Source organism: Coregonus lavaretus, assembly GCF_964263955.1.
Source record: "Coregonus lavaretus genome assembly, chromosome: 19".
Taxonomy (NCBI): Eukaryota; Metazoa; Chordata; class Actinopteri; order Salmoniformes; family Salmonidae; genus Coregonus; species Coregonus lavaretus.
The window spans coordinates 28,270,827-28,290,701 of NC_140006.1; the positions used below are offsets into that span (position 1 = coordinate 28,270,827).

The 19,875-nt window shown below is 41.9% G+C and overlaps 1 protein-coding gene across 1 annotated transcript in view; it reads right to left on the bottom strand.

The window, feature by feature from the left end:
- LOC311146835 (astrotactin-1-like) overlaps nucleotides 1–19,875 on the bottom strand; it is a gene marked incomplete at both ends in the record, with an annotated part of 251,337 nt that overhangs the window by 25,131 nt on the left and 206,331 nt on the right. The window contains 3 exons of the mRNA XM_084183432.1: nucleotides 4,851–5,002; nucleotides 5,133–5,266; nucleotides 6,222–6,490. Coding sequence (XP_084039558.1) covers nucleotides 4,851–5,002; nucleotides 5,133–5,266; nucleotides 6,222–6,490 — 555 coding nt within the window. The remainder of the gene's footprint in view (nucleotides 1–4,850; nucleotides 5,003–5,132; nucleotides 5,267–6,221; nucleotides 6,491–19,875) is intronic.

The window sequence follows — 19,875 nt, forward strand, 5'->3', positions numbered from 1 at the left end:
GAAAAAAAATCCAGAAAATCACATTGTAGGATTTTTAATGAATTTATTTCCAAATTATGGTGGAAAATAAGTATTTGGTCAATAACAAAAGTTTTTCAATACTCTGTTATATACCCTTTGTTGGCAATGACACAGGTCAAACGTTTTCTGTAAGTCTTCACAAGGTTTTCACACACTGTTGCTGGTATTTTGGCCCATTCCTCCATGCAGATCTCCTCTAGAACAGTGATGTTTTGGGGCTGTCGCTGGGCAACACGGACTTTCAACTCCCTCCAAAGATGTTCTATGGGGTTGAGATCTGGAGACTGGCTAGGCCACTCCAGGACCTTGAAATGCTTCTTACGAAGCCACTCCTTCGTTGCCCGGGCGGTGTGTTTGGGATCATTTTCATGCTGAAAGACCCAGCCACGTTTCATCTTCAATGCCCTTGCTGATGGAAGGAGGTTTTCACTCAAAATCTCACGATACATGGCCCCATTCATTCTTTCCTTTACACGGATCAGTCGTCCTGGTCTCTTTGCAGAAAAACAGCCCCAAAGCATGATGTTTCCACCCCCATGCTTCACAGTAGGTATGGTGTTCTTTGGATGCAACTCAGCATTCTTTGTCCTCCAAACACGACGAGTTGAGTTTTTACCAAAAAGTTATATTTTGGTTTCATCTGACCATATGACATTCTCCCAATCCTCTTCTGGATCATCCAAATGTACTCTATCAAACTTCAGACGGGCCTGGACATGTACTGGCTTAAGCAGGGGGACACGTCTTGCACTGCAGGATTTGAGTCCCTGGCGGCAGAGTGTGTTACTGATGGTAGGCTTTGTTACTTTGGTCCCAGCTCTCTGCAGGTCATTCACTAGGTCCCCCCGTGGGGTTCTGGGATTTTTGCTCACCGTTCTTGTGATTATTTTGACCCCACGGGGTGAGATCTTGCGTGGAGCCCCAGATCGAGGGAGATTATCAGTGGTCTTGTATGTCTTCCATTTCCTAATAATTGCTCCCACAGTTGATTTCTTCAAACCAAGCTGCTTACCTATTGCAGATTCAGTCTTCCCAGCCTGGTGCAGGTCTACAATTTTGTTTCTGGTGTCCTTTGACAGCTCTTTGGTCTTGGCCATAGTGGAGTTTGGAGTGTGACTGTTTGAGGTTGTGGACAAGTGTCTTTTATACTGATAACAAGTTCAAACAGGTGCCATTAATACAGGTAACGAGTGGAGGACAGAGGAGCCTCTTAAAGAAGAAGTTACAGGTCTGTGAGAGCCAGAAATCTTGCTTGTTTGTAGGTGACCAAATACTTATTTTCCACCATAATTTGCAAATAAATTCATTAAAAATCCTACAATGTGATTTTATGGAAAAAACATTCTCAATTTGTCTGTCATAGTTGACGTGTACCTATGATGAAAATTACAGGCCTCTCTCATCTTTTTAAGTGGGAGAACTTGCACAATTGGTGGCAGACTAAATACCTTTTTTCCCCACTGTATATAAAGGGAGGGTAAAGTGACTAGGCATCAGGATAGATAATAATAAGAGTAAAATAAAGAACAGAGTAGCAGTAGCAAATGATGAGTGTGAAAGTGTGTGTGTGTGGTATGTGTGTGTGCGTATGTAGTGTATGTGAATGTGTGTGGGTTTTGTGTGGGAGTGTCAATGTAGTCTTTGTGAGTGAGTGTGTATAAATAGTGTGTATATTTTGTCTAGTGAGTGTGCGTAGGATCAGTGCAAGATAGAGTCAGTACAGATAGCTCGGGAACCATTAATTGACTATTTAGCAGTCTGGCTATTTAGCAGTCTTATGGCTTGGGGGTAGAAGCTGTCTCGGAGCCTGTTGGTCTGAGAGCCGATGCTCCGGTACCGTTTGCCAGACGGTAGCAGAGTGAACAGTCTATGGCTTGGTTGGCTGGAGTCTTTGGCAATTTTTTGGGCCTTCCTCTCACACCGCCTGATATAAAGGTCCTGGATGTCAGGGATAACACTGTCTACTTCAATAAAGACCTTAACCCCTTGACTTCTCATGGTGGATGGAGACAGTGTTTTTATGTTGTTTGAGGAACTCTGTCTGAGTTTGGTCCTGCCCAGGTGAGGGGCTAGTGTCTATGCTACTCACAGCTGGACTTTTGTTCTCTGGGTATGTGTGGGTCTATGAGGCCACCTAGAGAATGTGCCAGCTTCCGTAATGCACCTGCCCTAGCACCTGACCTTGCCCAACAGATGAGGTGAGCTCATCGGACTCCAAAGCGCTCGGTGGAAACATTCCTTGGGTATGAAACCTCGTCTTCCACATTGGGCATGCATCCCTTTCACGGGCTCTCCTTGCTCTCCTGTCCTGCTGGGGAGGAAGTGTGGCACTCCGGCCCAAGCAGCACATGGGTATATGTAATCTGTTTACGGATTGGATGTCATGTCCCACTTACCTCTGAGTAAACCCTGTCGTTATTGGGTGATCAAAGCAGTGACATCAGCCTGGCTGGGCCGGCTGTTTGTTTTCACATGGAGTCTGGCCCGGTTGTGATGACTGAAAGCAGACTTCCGATTTAGTCAGCTTCAACATCTGGGAGAGGGCTATGATGTCAAGTTGTGTGCCTGAATCCCATTATGTGTGAGATTAGCACACAACCAGCCTCTGTCCAGAGGGCCAGACTACAATCATTAGCTATGATATATTATATGTATATAGCTACAATATAGGGTAATGTAATCCGAGGCTATGGGGGACTGAAAGTGACCAGCGTACAGTACAAGGGGGGAACACCCCATTGTTTTGTGTAAATGAAGTAAACGGTTGTCCAGGTTCTCGTTTGAAAAAAGGGAAAAATATGTTTCTTATGAGTCTCTACAAAAAGAGGGGTAAGATTCTGTAATCTCTTTTTACATTCCATGGAATCTGTTCAGATCTTTCCAGTAAACACTGCAAAGAAGCAGTTTTCCCTTCCAGTAAGTCTTAGCCCTTACAATAGCACCTCCTCATCGATCACTTTTTCACAATCCCACATTTGGACTTGATATAACATTGTTCTTTTGGTTTTTTAGCGGCCACAACATGTTTGAAGTTGGGGTTTGGGATGGGCAGTATAGCCTGGAGAGAGGGGAAGCCATAAACAACTGGACTGATGGGAAAAAGGAAATGAATTATCCCATTTGGACATGGATGAATGATTCCAAAGCCTGAGGGCCGTATAGCGCAATCAGACAAGAGGATCTGTGTAAAGACACATTACGTGAAACGTCAATAACTTTAGCTGAAATATATCACTGTGGCGTTGCATCAACTGGATAACTTGGGATATGCAGCAGGTGCAAAACGAACAACAATCTAACACAGACAAATGTTTCAATCGATAGAAAGAAAACATGCCCATCTGCACATCTTGATGGATTAGTTCTGTTTTGGCTGGTGGCTCCACGCAATCAATGTCACTTTTAATTAATACTAAATTAAACCTGTTAGCATCAAGATAAGCTAGATGATACTATATTGATACCATAATATATTATGGACTTATATTCAAGTCCAATACTTTATTACACAAATAGACCTATAGAGATGGTGAACAACATAAGGGTTTTTCGCCTAACAAAATGCATATGTTAGAATTGTAGCTATAGGTTTCGATCATATTACATTATGAACAATTCCATAGTGCAACATAAGGGTTTTTCGCCTAACAAAATGCATATGTTAAAATTGTAGCTATAGATTTCGATCATATTAAGTTTTGAACAATTCCATAGTACACAGTATGGCCTTGGGCATTAGGCTACAGTATGTGTCTCACATTAGATGCCTGGATAAAAGAAGCCTGGATCTGTGAGATAAAATGGAGAGCATTTCCAGAGAGAAGAGGCCCAGAGAGGATCACTGGAGTTCTAGTACGTTCATCTGAAGGTTATTCACCACATTATTTTGGGGGGGTTTAATCTGACAGGAGACTGAATGCTTAAATCAGAACCACTCCTCCCGACAATGTTCCTTCCAGATATCTTTCCCCTTCTCCTAGGTGGTCCCAGATCTGTACTGTCTGCATAGCTCCATTCCACCACCTATGTTTAACATTCAAGGTGTGTGCTTTGAAGCAATCAATCAATCCACCAATCATTCCACTTCAGTTTCATTGGTAAACATTTTTTCTCATCATATGTTTGTCAGAAAAGCAACCTATTTCAAGCTTAAAAACCTTCAGGAATTGGGTGTTCTAAGTGAATCCAGGGCAGGCTGAAAGGCCATTTATTGGAATACAGGTTGAAACTCCACAGGAGACCCCCAGCCAGACTGGTGGTAAAACAGCCAGTCAATGCCGGTAATTACAGTAGCAAAGCCCATAGGACCTGTGTGGAAGCAGTCCCCTTATCCCTGGCTAGAAAGGCACTCATCCAGAAAGTCCTGCTGGAATGGGACACGATAGGTTACTAACTGGTGGTGGTCCAATCTAGAATGGACATAATTATATGACCACGGTATACTCTGTTCAAGACTGATATACTGTAGGTGAGGCTTAACTCTTTGTGTGATGAAGAGACATTCAGATAAAGATTTAACACTAGAACATGTGTGATGCACTCCATAACTTTGCATTTAGTAATTGTTAACTCTAGAAATCGAAAATGTAGACCACACTACTATTACCTTTGACCACCATCTTGTGGTTACATGCAAAACTACAACAGGAAAAATGTAAATCATTATAAGCATCTGGAATTTGCTGTGGTAACATGTAGTTTGAAGTTGCCTTGCCTTGCCACTACATTAAGTAACCATACACAGCTGTTTGTGAATTTAAACATGGACATGCTGTATGAAATTAAAATAAATACCATAATTCCTCAACTGAAACAGAGAAGGAATGTACCTGTCTCCACTTTAGAGTGGTCTGTCCTCTCTGTCACCTTCTCCTGGCTGATGAGGTAATCAACGATCCGCACCCCGATTAGTGGCTCAGTGTGATTCCATTCCATGATGACCAACGAACTGCTGGGCTCATAGGAGTGGGACAACCTGAGCCTGATAGATAAAATAAAGAGAGTGACACCTAACTAACTCATGAGAAGACAAGCTCATCTTTAGATATCGATACATACAATCTTATTTGTGTTTATCAAGTTGCGTAAACGGATTGTTTTGCGTGACTAACCTAGGCTGGGGGAGAGGGGCACATGTTGGCAGGCCGTCCGTCCCAAATGCGTTCGAGTCGCAACGGCACCAGTCATCGATGACGTCACCTTTCCCAGAACACCACAGCATGCTCATCATGGCCTCCTGCAGTGCCTGCAAAGAGACAGAAAGATGGAACAAACACTGTCAATATCATACACAACCTGAGCCTTGGCATCAATATCATCTGCCCCTCTAGTGGGTCATGCAGTCATCCCCTAGTTCAGCGATTCTTAACTGGTGGATCAGAGGTTTTGAATGGGTTGCGGTGTCGGTTTTTCTTTAATGAAAAAATACTTAAACGACTAAATCCTGGTAGAAAGTGATGAAATAATATAGTATCTAAAAAAAAAAAATTTATCACAGTATATCAATATAGAGCTATTAGCAGCGCTATTTAGCGGATTTGGTTGATGTTGTGGTCTCAAACCAGTGAGCTTCCTAACATTCTTAATCAAGAGTATGGGCAAAATTGAATTATTTCCTATTTTACATTGTCATATAATTGCTACATTTACTATCAATAAAGCATTAAAAATAGTTTTCCAGATTGTATTTTTGCGGGGGGGTTTCATGATGCGAATATTGGGTTGCGACTGAGACAACCTGGTTCAATTTGGGTCCCGAGGCAAAACCAGTTGAGAACCACTGCTCTAGCTTATCTTATCACAGTCTGACATACTGATGTAGGCATACACCACACAATTTCTCAACATTTTCATGTCGGAGAGCAGCACATTTTGCGACCGCCATTGCCAAACATCTAGCCTATGTGTTTTGCTGTGGTACTCTCACTGCATGATTAAATGTATAAATTGACATCAAATTATTGGTGGTGAATGTTCTTTTATGCTCTGAATAAAAAAATCTGAAAAGCACATCTGAGGTTGTTTGTTGCAGGTGCATGGGAATAATTCGATGATATCTTCAAAGACAAAACAATGTGCACACTGCTCTTGGCAGTATCACTTTCGTTTATTTACGCTTTTAGGAATTCACTCTGATCATGAAGATTTCCCTATGTCTGCAAAAATGTGTGAAAAAGAGAGTAAACCAAGGTTTTCAGTGCCTGGTAGGTCTCGTTGTTGGAGACCAGCTCATAGAGCGGGGTGGCCTTAGTCATCTGGAGCAGGACAGGCTCGGCTGGACGCCCAGGCCCAGGGCTCATGTGGCAGAGGTGGCAGGAGTACGGGCACTGGCCCTGGCTGCTGCAGTCCATGCGCACCCCCACCGCCATGCGCTTGGCACCAGAGTCCAGCAGGCTGGCGATGTATGCTGGGTAGGTCAGGGTCCGGGGCTCCTTGTCGCGCTCCTCAGACTCTTCTGATGGGGAATTCCCTGAAAAGGGCATAGTTATAGTTACTGTGGGCTTTGGATATTAGGATTTATCGACATAACTGAATAACACATATTGTTACAAACAACATTTGAAATCTTGTCAGCATTTACAAAATAGAGAAGTTATAGGTGTCATTTTTTAGTAGAAATGTGAGTTATCATCACGGTTCACTTAAACAATAATGCCCGATAGGGTGTGGTATATGGCCAATATACCACGGCTAAGGGCTGTTCTTACGCGGTATATTGGCCATATATCACAAACCCCTGAGGTGCCTTATTGCTATTATAAACTGGTTACCAACATAATTGGAGCAGTAAAATAAATGTTTTGTCATACCCATGGTATACGGTCTGATATACCACGGCTTTCAGCCAATCAGCATTCAGGACTCGAATCACCCAGTTTATAAATTCGGCTATATATCGGATATACAGTTGAAGTCGGAAGATTACATACACCTTAGCCAAATACATTTAAACTCAGTTTTTCACCATTCCTGACATTTAATCCCAGTAAGAATTCCCTGTCTTAGGTCAGTTAGGATCACCACTTTATTTTAAGAATGTGAAATGTCAGAACAATAGTAGAGAGAATTATTTATTTCAGCTTTTATTTATTTCATCACATTCCCAGTGGGTCAGAAGTTTACATACACTCAATTAGTATTTGGTAGCATTGCCTTTAAATTGTTTAACTTGGGTCATACGTTTTGGGTAGCCTTCCACAAGCTTCCCACAATAAATTGGGTGAATTTTGGCCCATTCCTCCTGACAGAGATGGTGTAACTGAGTCAGGTTTGTAGGCCTCCTTGCTCGCACACGCTTTTTCAGTTCTGCCCACAAATGTTCTATAGGATTGAGGTCAGGGCTTTGTGATGGCCACTCCAATACCTTGACTTTGTTGTCCTTAAGCCATTTTGCCACAACTTTGGAAGTTTGCTTGGGGTCATTGTCCATTTGGAAGACACATTTGCGACCAAGCTTTAACTTCCTGATTGATGTCTTGAGATGTTGCTTCAATATATCCACATAATTTTCCTTCCTCATGATGCCATCTATTTTGTGAAGTGCACCAGTCCCTCCTGCAGCAAAGCACACCCACAGCATGATGCTGCCACCCCCGTGTTTCACGGTTGGGATATTGTGTTCTTCGGCTTGCAAACACCCCCTTTTTCCTCCAAACATAACGATGGTCATTATGGCCAAACTGTTCCATTTTTGTTTCATCAGACCAGAGGACATTTCTCCAAAAAGTACGATCTTTGTCCCCATGTGCAGTTGCAAACCGTAGTCTGGCTTTTTTATGGCGGTTTTGGAGCAATGGCTTCTTCCTGGCTGAGTGGCCTTTCAGGTAATGTCGATATAGAACTTGTTTTACTGTGGATATAGATACTTTTGTACTTGTTTCCTCCAGCATCTTCAAAAGGTCCTTTGCTGTTGTTCTGGGATTGATTTGCACTTTTCGCACCAACGTTTGTTCATCTCTAGGAGACAGAACGCGTCTCCTTCCTGAGCGGTATGACGGCTGCGTGGTCCCATGGTGTTTATACTTGCATACTATTGTTTGCACAGATGAACGTGGTACCTTCAGGCGTTTGGAAATTGCTCCCAAGGATGAACCAGACTTGTGGAGGTCTACCATTTTTTTCTGAGGTCTTGGCTGATTTCTTTTGATTTTCCCATGATGTCAAGCAAAGAGGCACTGAGTTTGAAGATAGGCCTTGAAATACATCCACATTTACACCTCCAATTGACTCAAATGATGTCAATTAGCCTATCAGAAGCTTCTAAAGCCATGACATAATTTTTTTTTTTAAAGGCACAGTCAACTTAGTGTATGTAAACTTCTGACCCACTGGAATTGTGATACAGTGAATTATAAGTGAAATAATCTGTCTGTAAACAATTGTTGTCATGCACAAAGTAGATGTCCTAACCGACTTGCCAAAACTATAGTTTGTTAACAAGAAATGTGTGGAGTGGTTGAAAAACTGTTTTTAATGACTCCAACCTACGTGTATGTAAACTTCCGACTTCAACTGTATCCACATTTGCATTTCCCTCAAAACTGGCACTGCATTCAATTATATTTATTATGCTGTCCTCTCAAATGTACTTTGGGCAGTGCTGGCCTGCTGGCATCTTCCAAGACATCTCTGAAGAGCAAGTTGCATTATTAAATGCAAAGCTTTGCCACTTTTTCTCTTAAAAAGCATTTAAATTACCATTCCTTCATACTGTTGAGTCGTGTGCATACACAGGCAATTTATAAGCTCAACAGGCAACTTGGGAATAGCCAGTTGCTGGGAGCTGGCTTTGATGAAACGAGACATGGCTTTATGAGCCAACCGGGTGAGGGGGTGAAATACACACACAAAGTCACCCTTTACTCTCCCACATAATTTACATCATAATGTAGTCCATACCTTAGATTGGGCTCGAGATATAAAACTAAATCAGAATACACACCTCACTTTGCTTGTATATCAATGAATAAGAGCAGATGGCCATCACTCAAACAAGAGGACAGTAAGGCACATCACTGCACTCAGTTCAAGCTTTCAGTGCCAAGTGAGTTCTAACGTGCTACAACATCATTCAACTTCCATAATAATTAGATACGATCAGAAAGATGGGGTTTGCCCATTGTTATTCATAGATCACATTGTCCTTAAAGTGTGACACACATGACAATGGTGGGCTTGTCATGGGCGTTTGGTCCGGGCCTGGGGGCAGTTTGAGTGACTAAGCTCAGCTAATCATATCACGTATGTACTTTATATGCTGCTGATCAACTAGCAGGGCACGTCGGTCGTCATCAAGTCGTGACAAGCTGGACCTCTGGTGGGTCGCCGGTCGTCCCAAATGGCACCCTATTCCCTATTTAATGGCACCCTATTCCCTATTTAATTTAGAGCCACTATAGAGAATTTGGTGCCATTTGGGACGACCATGGTCAGGCCTGAGGGGGTGCGGTGGCCCTGTGTGGCTCGTGACAGGGCTTGATTAATCAAAGAGAGAAGTGGGAAATTAGGGTCTGTGCCTGGCACCATAGCATGTACTCTGTCCATGTCAAACACAGCTGCTGAGAGACTCGGGTCACATCTGACCGTTTTCACGAGACATGCAGGATGTTAACGGTGGCAGTTTTATAAGGACAACTTGAGTTAGGAGGATGGCCTTGACTTTTAGGCTCTGGAATAAAATAGTGGAGCAATGCTTAAGGAAATCGACTCACAGAATCACTCTGGATAAATAAATGATGTTTATTGTCCCTCAGGATGGAGAACAAAAACACATTAATACACAACAATGTATACATTTTAAACACTCTCTCTCTTACGTGCACACACACACACTCACATATGTCACGCACGCATGCACACACACGCCATTTTGCTTTGACATACTGCTCCACCTCATCACCCAGACAGTTATGTGGCAAACATAATTAATATCAAGATAAGGCTGCAAAGACAAATCACTTTCAAGGAAAGGAGAAAACATCCCATTAAATTCCATACATTCCATTCAGGGTCTCGGGATGAGAAAGCGGAGGAAAATCCTGTCATCTGCAGCCCACCCAAATGAGAAACTTTTAATCTAAATTGTGTCGGATGCTTCCCGTTTCTGACAGTCAGATTGGTACCAATTACAAGATTTTGGGAAGGTGATGATTTGAAGATTCTTTGACACAGTATAGAACAGACAGAATGTGTCATCACTCCAGAACAGTTGGTGTTCCAGGGATACAATACTTTTCCTCCCACATAGAGAAATACTCTCAGATCAACACTAGGTGATGCTATAGTCAGTGTTTCTAGCAGCATTACAGGATATAAAAAAATAACTACTGATCATATCACTGCAGATTCTTTTGTACACCATATACTAAGGGAGGAAATAATAGGGGAATCTTTTACATTTTGTGGATAATAGATGCTAATAAAAACATTGTTATTATGATTTCCAGCTGATTTACGCATCACAGAATTCAAAAATACTGTACAGTAAAGCTACAAAGTCAACACAGAGCACTGGGTGGGAAAATCATATCAAAGGGAGTTTTAAAATGTCATATACTGTTTGAAAAATATCACTAAAATCTGACTACATGCAGTGAGCCATGCGGTACCTACAGAAAGCCGTGCGGTACCTCCAGAAAGCAATACTGCTACACAGTGCATCCCGACCAGGAACAGAATACATTGGAGCTCTTAAACAAATCTCTGTGACGGGCAAATCTTCCCAGGCAGACGTTGCTTGTACTTGATAATATACAGTGGCACACTGTGCTACACCTATACGCAGCTAAGCAAAATGCAATAAAACAGACACCCACTCTGAGTGGCAATCCACTGTGATATTCAACCTGACTGCTAAGACAGTGGATTGTGAATACCTTTTCCCCCACCAGTCAACACCTACCTACCAAGCAGGTGTGGAAGGGTAAAAGCTCTCAATGGGACTACATAGGCCTAAACCATATGGATGGCCTGCATCTGGGATAGTAAAACAGTACAGGGTATTTACATGCTAATGTTAAGCCTATGCCTTCAGTCACTCCAGCCTACTTGGCCAGCGAACCTTTCAAGCTTTCTGAAGTTTGATTCATCTCTGCACTTTAGCTGGCTGGGCTGGCAATGTGCTTAACTAACAGCCTTCTCTGGCCCTTAATAGAAGCTGTAGCCACGGCTCTTTGCAGCGCCGGTGAAAGTGCCTGTGTTTATTTACCGTTGATTGGGCCTGCCCACGGACGCACCACATTATAGTGACATCTTGTTCATGGACTTTGAAGGGGACTAATGCATCTGTCGGTCCTCAAATCCCACCAACACCTCCCTATACGTTGGTCTGTTAGGCAGGCCTGAGTTTGCAACGGTCTGAATTTAAGGCAATTTACTGAGGATTCACCTCCAGGTGAGACATTATACTGGGGTTGCATCACAGCCGTACAAATGCTCAAAGGGATATGTGCACAGTGGGAGGACTTTTTAGATTTTTTGTATTTTATATGGAAAACATATGATATAATTCTCAATAACAGGCAAGGGTATAGTATCTTCCTATTGCAGAGCTTTGCTAGGAAAATATTTATTTAGCCATCCTGTCTCTATAACCCATTACAAACAAAGGCCTGAAACTTCATAAAACCATTGTTAGAGATGACAGAAACAGCAGTGTACGAGCCACCTCAGAAAGTAAATGCATTACCCATACCGACATTAGTCTATTTGAGTGCCAAGATATTCAGATACCATAGATCCAGAATACTAACAACTCCCACCATGGAACTGAATCTGATTTATGTTGCCATTCCTGATATTTCATTGGGTTTATTTTTCCCGGCTTGTGTTTTACAGGTTCACAGGGGAGAAAATACGGCAAGCAGTAGGAAACATAAGACCATAAAAGTCAAGAATGCAGTGGGGGGTTGATACAGATAAGATCAATTTGACTGGCTCTGACTGACTGTAATATAATATTATATGTTATGGACTTAAATCTATACCAGAGGCATCCATTTCATAGCAAGCTGAGAGAGAATCAAGCTGAGGTGGCCCCATAGCAACAGCGATACAGTATAATCAAATGTTTGCAACTCGGTTTTAGTATCCCTGGGAGCTGCTGTGGATCTCAACAGTGGTGTTTTATTTTTTCCTCACCAGCAAGGTGCAGTCGGAGGCCTTATCAGTCCACATGAGGCTGGCAGCTGGCATTCTTTTCATGGACAGATTACACGGCCACACTACATTCACCCCACAGTATCATTTACACTTTTAGCGGTCGCAGCAACCTTCATGGGTGCTGGCTGGCTGCAGCCATCCAAAAGTTTTAGCTACCTCCACTAATTAACTGAAAGAACACATTGTAAAAAGGCACAAAAAAAAAGCTATTCTATGGAATTCCAAACTGTGCATCCTCCCGGAAAACAAATAGAGATGCCTATAAAAGCAATATACTGAGGTAGTACAACAACAGATCAATGTAAAGGTAGATTGCATTTGAGCTGGGTGATATGGACAAAAATCCATATGCGATAAATTGCCTGAATTTATGCGATAAGGGTAAATAGAGCGATACGTTTAACAATGTGCACCACATTTTTTTTTTTATTATCCTTTAAACTACTACTACTAGTTTGATGGGTTTAGCCATCAATTGTCCCATTAACAATCACCCATAATAGCAAACTTATTTCATTTCAAACTTCACATTTCTTTAGTATAGACTACTTATCGCAATGAACGATATCAGAAAATTTTCCCCATTCAGCAGAGAAAAATTGATATTGAATTATTTAACCTTTTTTCTACAGCTTAGACAGAGAGAACTGTGCAAAGTTCAGGAAGGAATCTACTCTTATTGTGGAAATGTCTAGATCACTTTTCATTAGAGGTTGTTGGTTCATGTTTCATTACAACGTTGGGTTTTCAGAGGCTGACATTGATGTGCTGTATGAGTATTTATATTGAATCATTCTCATAATTTATTATGGTATCTAAGCGACAGGAAAAAGCTTCACAGGGGAAAACCGAGACATAATATTAACATGAATTATCTTCTTTAAATAAGATGGCTACAGTAAACTCCAGTCTGTACAAATCTTACTTGACAAAGGGGTTAGCCTATCCTTTGTTCTGCATAAGACATAAAGTAAGATGAATGAATTATAGGCGTAGAGATTCGATTTAGAGAGGCAGTATGTTTGCTGATGGTCCGGAAGCCCAGTTGTCTCCCTGTTAGTCTTGTCTGTTACTCAGAGGAGGAAGCCATCGCCATCCTCTTTGGGTGAAAAGATTCATTATAAAAAGGAACTCACAAGGGTCCCATCTGTCTGACCTCCAAAATGAGTAATATGGGCCAAGCGATGACTGCTACATCAGGTCCCTGTCTCAAGCCCCTATTCTGTCAAGCGCACTCCGAGGTCACCCTGTGTTGACATAGCAACCACCCTGTACAGCTCGTCCTCAATCTTCACCAAAGCTTGACACAAACACACACCACCACCACCCCAGCCCAGTCAGCCCTGTTCTCTACTCCCCTATCTCTCCTGCCTTGGTGGATTTCAGTAAAGTGTTGTTATGTGATAGCTAGCCGGCCGAGATCTCTCTCTCTCTCTTTAGCTGGTGTAAGCTCTGTGAGGTTATAAATAAGTCTCAGGTCACATTCCTAAGTGTTTTAGCTTGGCCACAGAGACAGAGAGCAGAAGAATAATCTCGTTGTGGAGGATGAATCAATATGCAGGAAATATCAGTAATTAAACTGATAAAATAGTATCCCTGTAATTACCATCTGACTTCTGAGAAGCTCGTTAAGCCAAGAGGGAGCACCTGGAAAAAGGTCTATTAATATCTATCAGCAGCAAACTGATAGGATCCAAAATTAGAGAGAGAGAAAGAGAGAGAGAGAGAGAGAGAGAGAGAGAGAGAGAGAGAGAGAGAGAGAGAGAGAGAGAGAGAGAGAGAGAGAGAGAGAGAGAGAGAGAGAGAGAGAGAGAGAGAGAGAGAGAGAGTTCTCACCCGCCACACATCTGTCTTCCCCCTGAACCTGACCAATCTAAACTAGTGGGTATATCTTACAGATGGTTAAGGTTCCACTTCAGCGCTGTTTTAGTGCCAGGACATGACAAACGAGGCTGATTTTAATTGCTATTACAGAGCCTCATTCACACAGGCCTCTGTAACATTGGAGAAGAATGTACTCTAGACCTGTGCCTTTGCTTGAGGATTGAACACTGGTCCATATGATTAAAGTAATGCCTCATTCAGTATTTAAATGATGTAGAATGCTTTTCTAACTGCTTTAAATGGTCACAGGACATGCCACTGCCACTCTAACACCTGATCACGGCGACACAGTATTAAATCGGAAGGAAGATGGTGGCTTCAATTTCCTGCGCGCAAACATTGCTGCTGTGGTTGTGCACATAGAGGCATGGCTTACAGGACATTCCCAGTGTAAATGTAAAACCGCTTACAATGCAGAGGCAACAGGCTGTCTTAGCCACTTTACATTGAACAGACAAATCAATAGATACAGGGACTGTTTACCACTTGTCAATTGCCACGCTGGCGCTTAATACCTAACTCATATTAATCAGTCTGTATCAGCAGAAAAACAACGAAATGAATCAACAATGGTGTCATAGCTAATTTCCTCAATTTTGGACAATGATGTACTATATCCTGAGTAAAAAAAGTGTTTGGTGTTTCTCCCTGAGATCAGCTGAGTGTTCATTAGAGAGTCTGAATGTGTGAATAAGTTAAGTTGACAACTTTATTTTTCCAATCATGCATCAGTCAGGGTGCAAACAGGCACTCCCAAATTAAAACCTATCCAAATGTCATTACGGCCGTGTAGAAAATTATGAGAAATCATTACTTGTCAGTGAGGATCACAAACAAGGAATCACTACTCCTACTCTGAGATGTTACAGAGTTGAGTTACAAGGGCAATCAGGGCTAATGTTTTCTCAGTCACGAGTTGTGACTCACGACTATGTGAAGAGTATTTATTTGCCGGTAGCGCAAAAGATACATTGTGTTGACAACTCAACCCAACTGTGTTCTTTCAAGAGCTGCCAGTAAAAAGCTTTATCAATATCATTACAGAGCACTTGGTGATGGTTCAAGGTTCCTGAGACTCTTTTGATCTGTTTTACCATTACATTTTCCACCACCGCAGGTAAAACAAGGAAAAATATAAAGATATCTAGCAGCCAAACCTCCATTAACACAAAGAGGTATACCGTATGGCAGGTATTTGTTCATTCTTTTTGAGTGTGTAGTGAACATTGAACCACAGAGATTCTAGTGATGTACCTGCTCACTTTCTGCTTGAAATCCACTGGCCTTGGAGGAGGTAGCTACAGTATCTCAGAAACATCTCCAGACTCTGGTTATTCCATCTTTACTCTCCACCGGCCTGCCATCCATTTAGAGAGGCTACTATATTATGCTGCTCTATGGAGCAGAGATATCATAATATTGGTCACTGATCCCTGTGACACTGGCTCATAAAAATGTCCATCTTCCTGAATCCTGTCTTTCTTTTATGCAACTTTCAATCACTCTGGTCCTGGAGAGAATCCATATATCACAGTGTTCTGTTGAAACTTTTCACTTTAGAGAGCCAGAGGTGATGCCACAAGTTGTAGTCATCACGGAGCCATTTAAATGATAGTACGTTTTACTTCAACGCTGAGATAATTCTCTCATTAATCAGGCCCATCACACAGGAGTCTGTTAAAGGCCCAGTGCAGTCAAAACCGTGTTTTTCCTGTGTTTTATATATATTTCCACACTATGAGGTTGGAATAATACTGTGAAATCGTGAAAATTATTCATTTTAGTGTAAGAGCTGTGTGAAGAGACCGCATGAAATATCAGCCTGTTTTGGTGGGATGGAGTTTTGGCTTGCCTGGTGTAAATTACACTGAACAAAAATATAAACGCAACATGCAACAATTTCGAAGATTTTACTGAGTTACAGTTCATATAAGGAAATCAGTCAATTGAAATAAATTAATTAGGCCCTAATCTATGGATTTACATGACTGGGAATACAGATATGCATCTGCTGTTCACAGACACTTTTTAAAAAAAGGTAGGGGTGTGGATCAGAAAACCAGTCAGTATCTGGTGTGACCACCATTTGCTTCATACAGTGCGACACATCTCCTTCGCATTGAGTTGATCAGGCTGTTGATTGTGGCCTGTGGAATGTTGTCCCAGTCCGATTCAAAGCCTGTGTGAAGTTGCTGGATATTGGCGGGAACAGGAACAAGCTGTCGTATACATCAATCCAGAGCATCCCAAACATGCTCAATGGGTGATATGTCTGGTGAGTATGCAGGCCATGGAAGAACTGGACCATTTTCAGCTTCCAGGAATTGTGTACAGATCCTTGCGACATGGGGCTGTGCATTATCATACTGTTTATATTTTTGTTCACTGTAGTTACAGTGCCTTGCAAAAGTATTCATCCCCCTTGGCATTTTTCCTATTTTGTTGCATTACAACCTGTAATTGAAATGGATTTTTATTTGGATTTCATGTAATGGACATACACAGAATAGCCCAAATTGGTGAAGTGAAATGAAAAAAATAACTTCTTTCAAAAAATTCTAAAAAATAAATAACGGAAAAGTGGTGTGTGCATATGTATTCACCCCCTTTGCTATGAAGCTCCTAAATAAGATCTGGTGCAACCAATTACCTTCAGAAGTCACATAATTAGTTAAATAAAGCACCTGTGTGCAATATAATTGTCACATGATCTGTCACATGATCTCAGTATATATACAACTGTTCTGAAAGGCCCCAGAGTCTGCAACACCACTAAGCAAGGGGCACCACCAAGCAAGCGTCACCATGAAGACCAAGGAGCTCTCCATACAGGTCAGGGACAAAATTGTACAGATCAGGGTTGGGTTATAAAAAAATATCAGAAACTTTGAACATCCCACGGAGCACCATTAAATCCATTATTAAAAAATTGAAAGAATATGGCACCCCACCTGAGCGACCCATACACCAAAGAGAAGTCCCCATCTGTTTTATGGACCTGCTGTGAGTTGCCTATATGCAGCCAAAACAGAAAAATGAATGCGGTCAGAGACCTACTTGAGCAGCACCGCCCCCTCAAGATTCTGAGCCTGCCTGGCAGGGTTGATCCTACAAAGCCAGAGCCCCCTGATGGGAAAGCATAATATACAAGGAAATTCTCAAAGCTGCTAATGAGAACCTTGACGACCTTGTACCTAGCCGGTGGGGATTCTGGTGGGGTACCCCCACCCAGGTAGTGGCAGTGCTGGCAACACTGGCTGCAGTAACCCATGGGGAGGGGGTCACACTCGGACAATCAGAGAGGGGGCTTATAATTGTGGCCCAGGTGGCACAAAATAATCAAAGGTCTGACTGCACAGAGATACTTGGGAAAAATGGTTACAACGGGGGACCAGAGTGTATGTGTCTCAGGTGAAGAGGGTGGATCTGATCTCCATCACCTAGGACTTGACATAGATTAAATAGATTAATCAAATCTCACATTGTTGTCAATTTTTGCTCAATCTTGCATGCTTTCTCAAACAGCTGTAACTGTATATGCATTCGTAAATCAGGTCCTTTCTTGAGTTGGGCTCTGGGATGTAACACCCGTTGAGCATCTGATCTTATGGTTGATTGTGGAGGAAAGGGGTGGAGTGTGTTTATCCCACATCTGTTGCAAGGGGGTAAGGATGTTAGGGAGAATATAGGATGAACCACAATAATTGTTTGCTAAAATAATAATTGCTTGTCAAAAATGTAATGTAATACAATGGCAATCCGGGTTAAAGGTTAAAATCCTACGCATGAACTGCCGACATTATTACGCATATTAATTGATAATGATGGAAAATAAGATATGCAAGATATTTGAATAGCTATATATATATATTGAGGTGAGAGCATTGGAAATGCTTTTGGCGGTTGACCTGCTTCTGTTTTGTGGGTGGCACTGTGTGCTGTTTTTGATGGATGGGTCCTGGCCTCTTGGGGGCCTAGGGATCCGGGGGGACGGGGGTGGTATGCCGATCACAGGGATGACAGCCCAACTTGGGATGGGGAGGGGCTTTAGCGGTAAATGTACAAACATATATAATGATAAATATATTTGAAACTTGTATCTCATTATGGTATGTGGTGAAATAAGTATAGCCAGTTATAATTGTAATGGCTTAGCAGATAATAACAAAAGAAGAATAATATTTACATGGCTCAAAGAGAAGTAATATAATATCTATTGTTTACAGGAAACTCATTCAACAATTCTAGATGAAGTTGCGTGGAAAAAGGAATGGGGGGGGGGGGGGTATACTTTTCCCATGGGCAAAGAAACTTAAAAGGGGTGATGATATTAATTAACAGTAATTTCGATCCGAATGTGCAAATTGTCCAAACAGATACGCAAGGTAGATGGATTATTTTAAATATGTTATTGGACCATAAACACTTCTTTGACAATATATATAATAAATTATCAACCCTGCAAGAAATTCAAGACTATATTATCATGGTGGGAGATTATAATACTGTTTTAAATATCTCAATGTACCGTAAAGGAAATCACACTACAAACTATCACCCTCATGCTCTTAAGGAAATCATGAATGTCATGGATACATTAGAACTAGTAGATATATGGAGGCTTAAATATCCTAATCAAGTGAGATATACATGGTGGAGACTCAATCAAGTTAGTCGTCTTGACTTCTTTCTTATGTCATTCTCGTTTGCACCAAAAGTTTAAAAAGTGTTGATAGGGGACAGAATGCGGTCGGACCATCATATAATTGGCATATACTAAAGTATTTAGTCAGCCACCAATTGTGCAAGTTCCGCCACTTAAAAAGATGAGAGAGGCCTGTAATTTTCATCATAGGTACACGTCAACTATGACAGACAAAATGAGAAAAAAATCCTGAAAATCACATTGTAGGATTTTGTAATGAATTTATTTGCAAATTATGGTGGAAAATAAGTATTTGGTAAATTACAAAAGTTTCTCAATACTTTGTTATATACCCTTTGTTGGCAATGACACAGGTCAAACGTTTTCTGTAAGTCTTCACAAGGTTTTCACACACTGTTGCTGGTATTTTGGCCCATTCCTCCATGCAGATCTCCTCTAGAGCAGTGATGTTTTGGGGCTGTCGCTGGGCAATACGAACTTTCAACTCCCTCCAAAGATTTTCTATGGGGTTGAGATCTGGAGACTGGCTAGGCCACTCCAGGACCTTGAAATGCTTCTTACGAAGCCACTCCTTCGTTGCCCGGGCGGTGTGTTTGGGATCATTGTCATGCTGAAAGACCCAGCCACGTTTCATCTTCAATGCCCTTGCTGATGGAAGGAGGTTTTCACTCAAAATCTCACGATACATGGCCCCATTCATTCTTTCCTTTACACGGATCAGTCGTCCTGGTCCCTTTGCAGAAAAACAGCCCCAAAGCATGATGTTTCCACCCCCATGCTTCACAGTAGGTATGGTGTTCTTTGGATGCAACTCAGCATTCTTTGTCCTCCAAACACGACGAGTTGAGTTTTTATCAAAAAGTTATATTTTGCTTTCATCTGACCATATGACATTCTCCCAATCCTCTTCTGGATCATCCAAATGCACTCTATCAAACTTCAGACGGGCCTGGACATGTACTGGCTTAAGCAGGGGGACACGTCTGGCACTGCAGGATTTGAGTCCCTGGCGGCATAGTGTGTTACTGATGGTAGGCTTTGTTACTTAGGTCCCAGCTCTCTGCAGGTCATTCACTAGGTCCCCCTGTGTGGTTCTGGGATTTTTGCTCAACGTTCTTGTGATCATTTTGACCCCACGGGGTGAG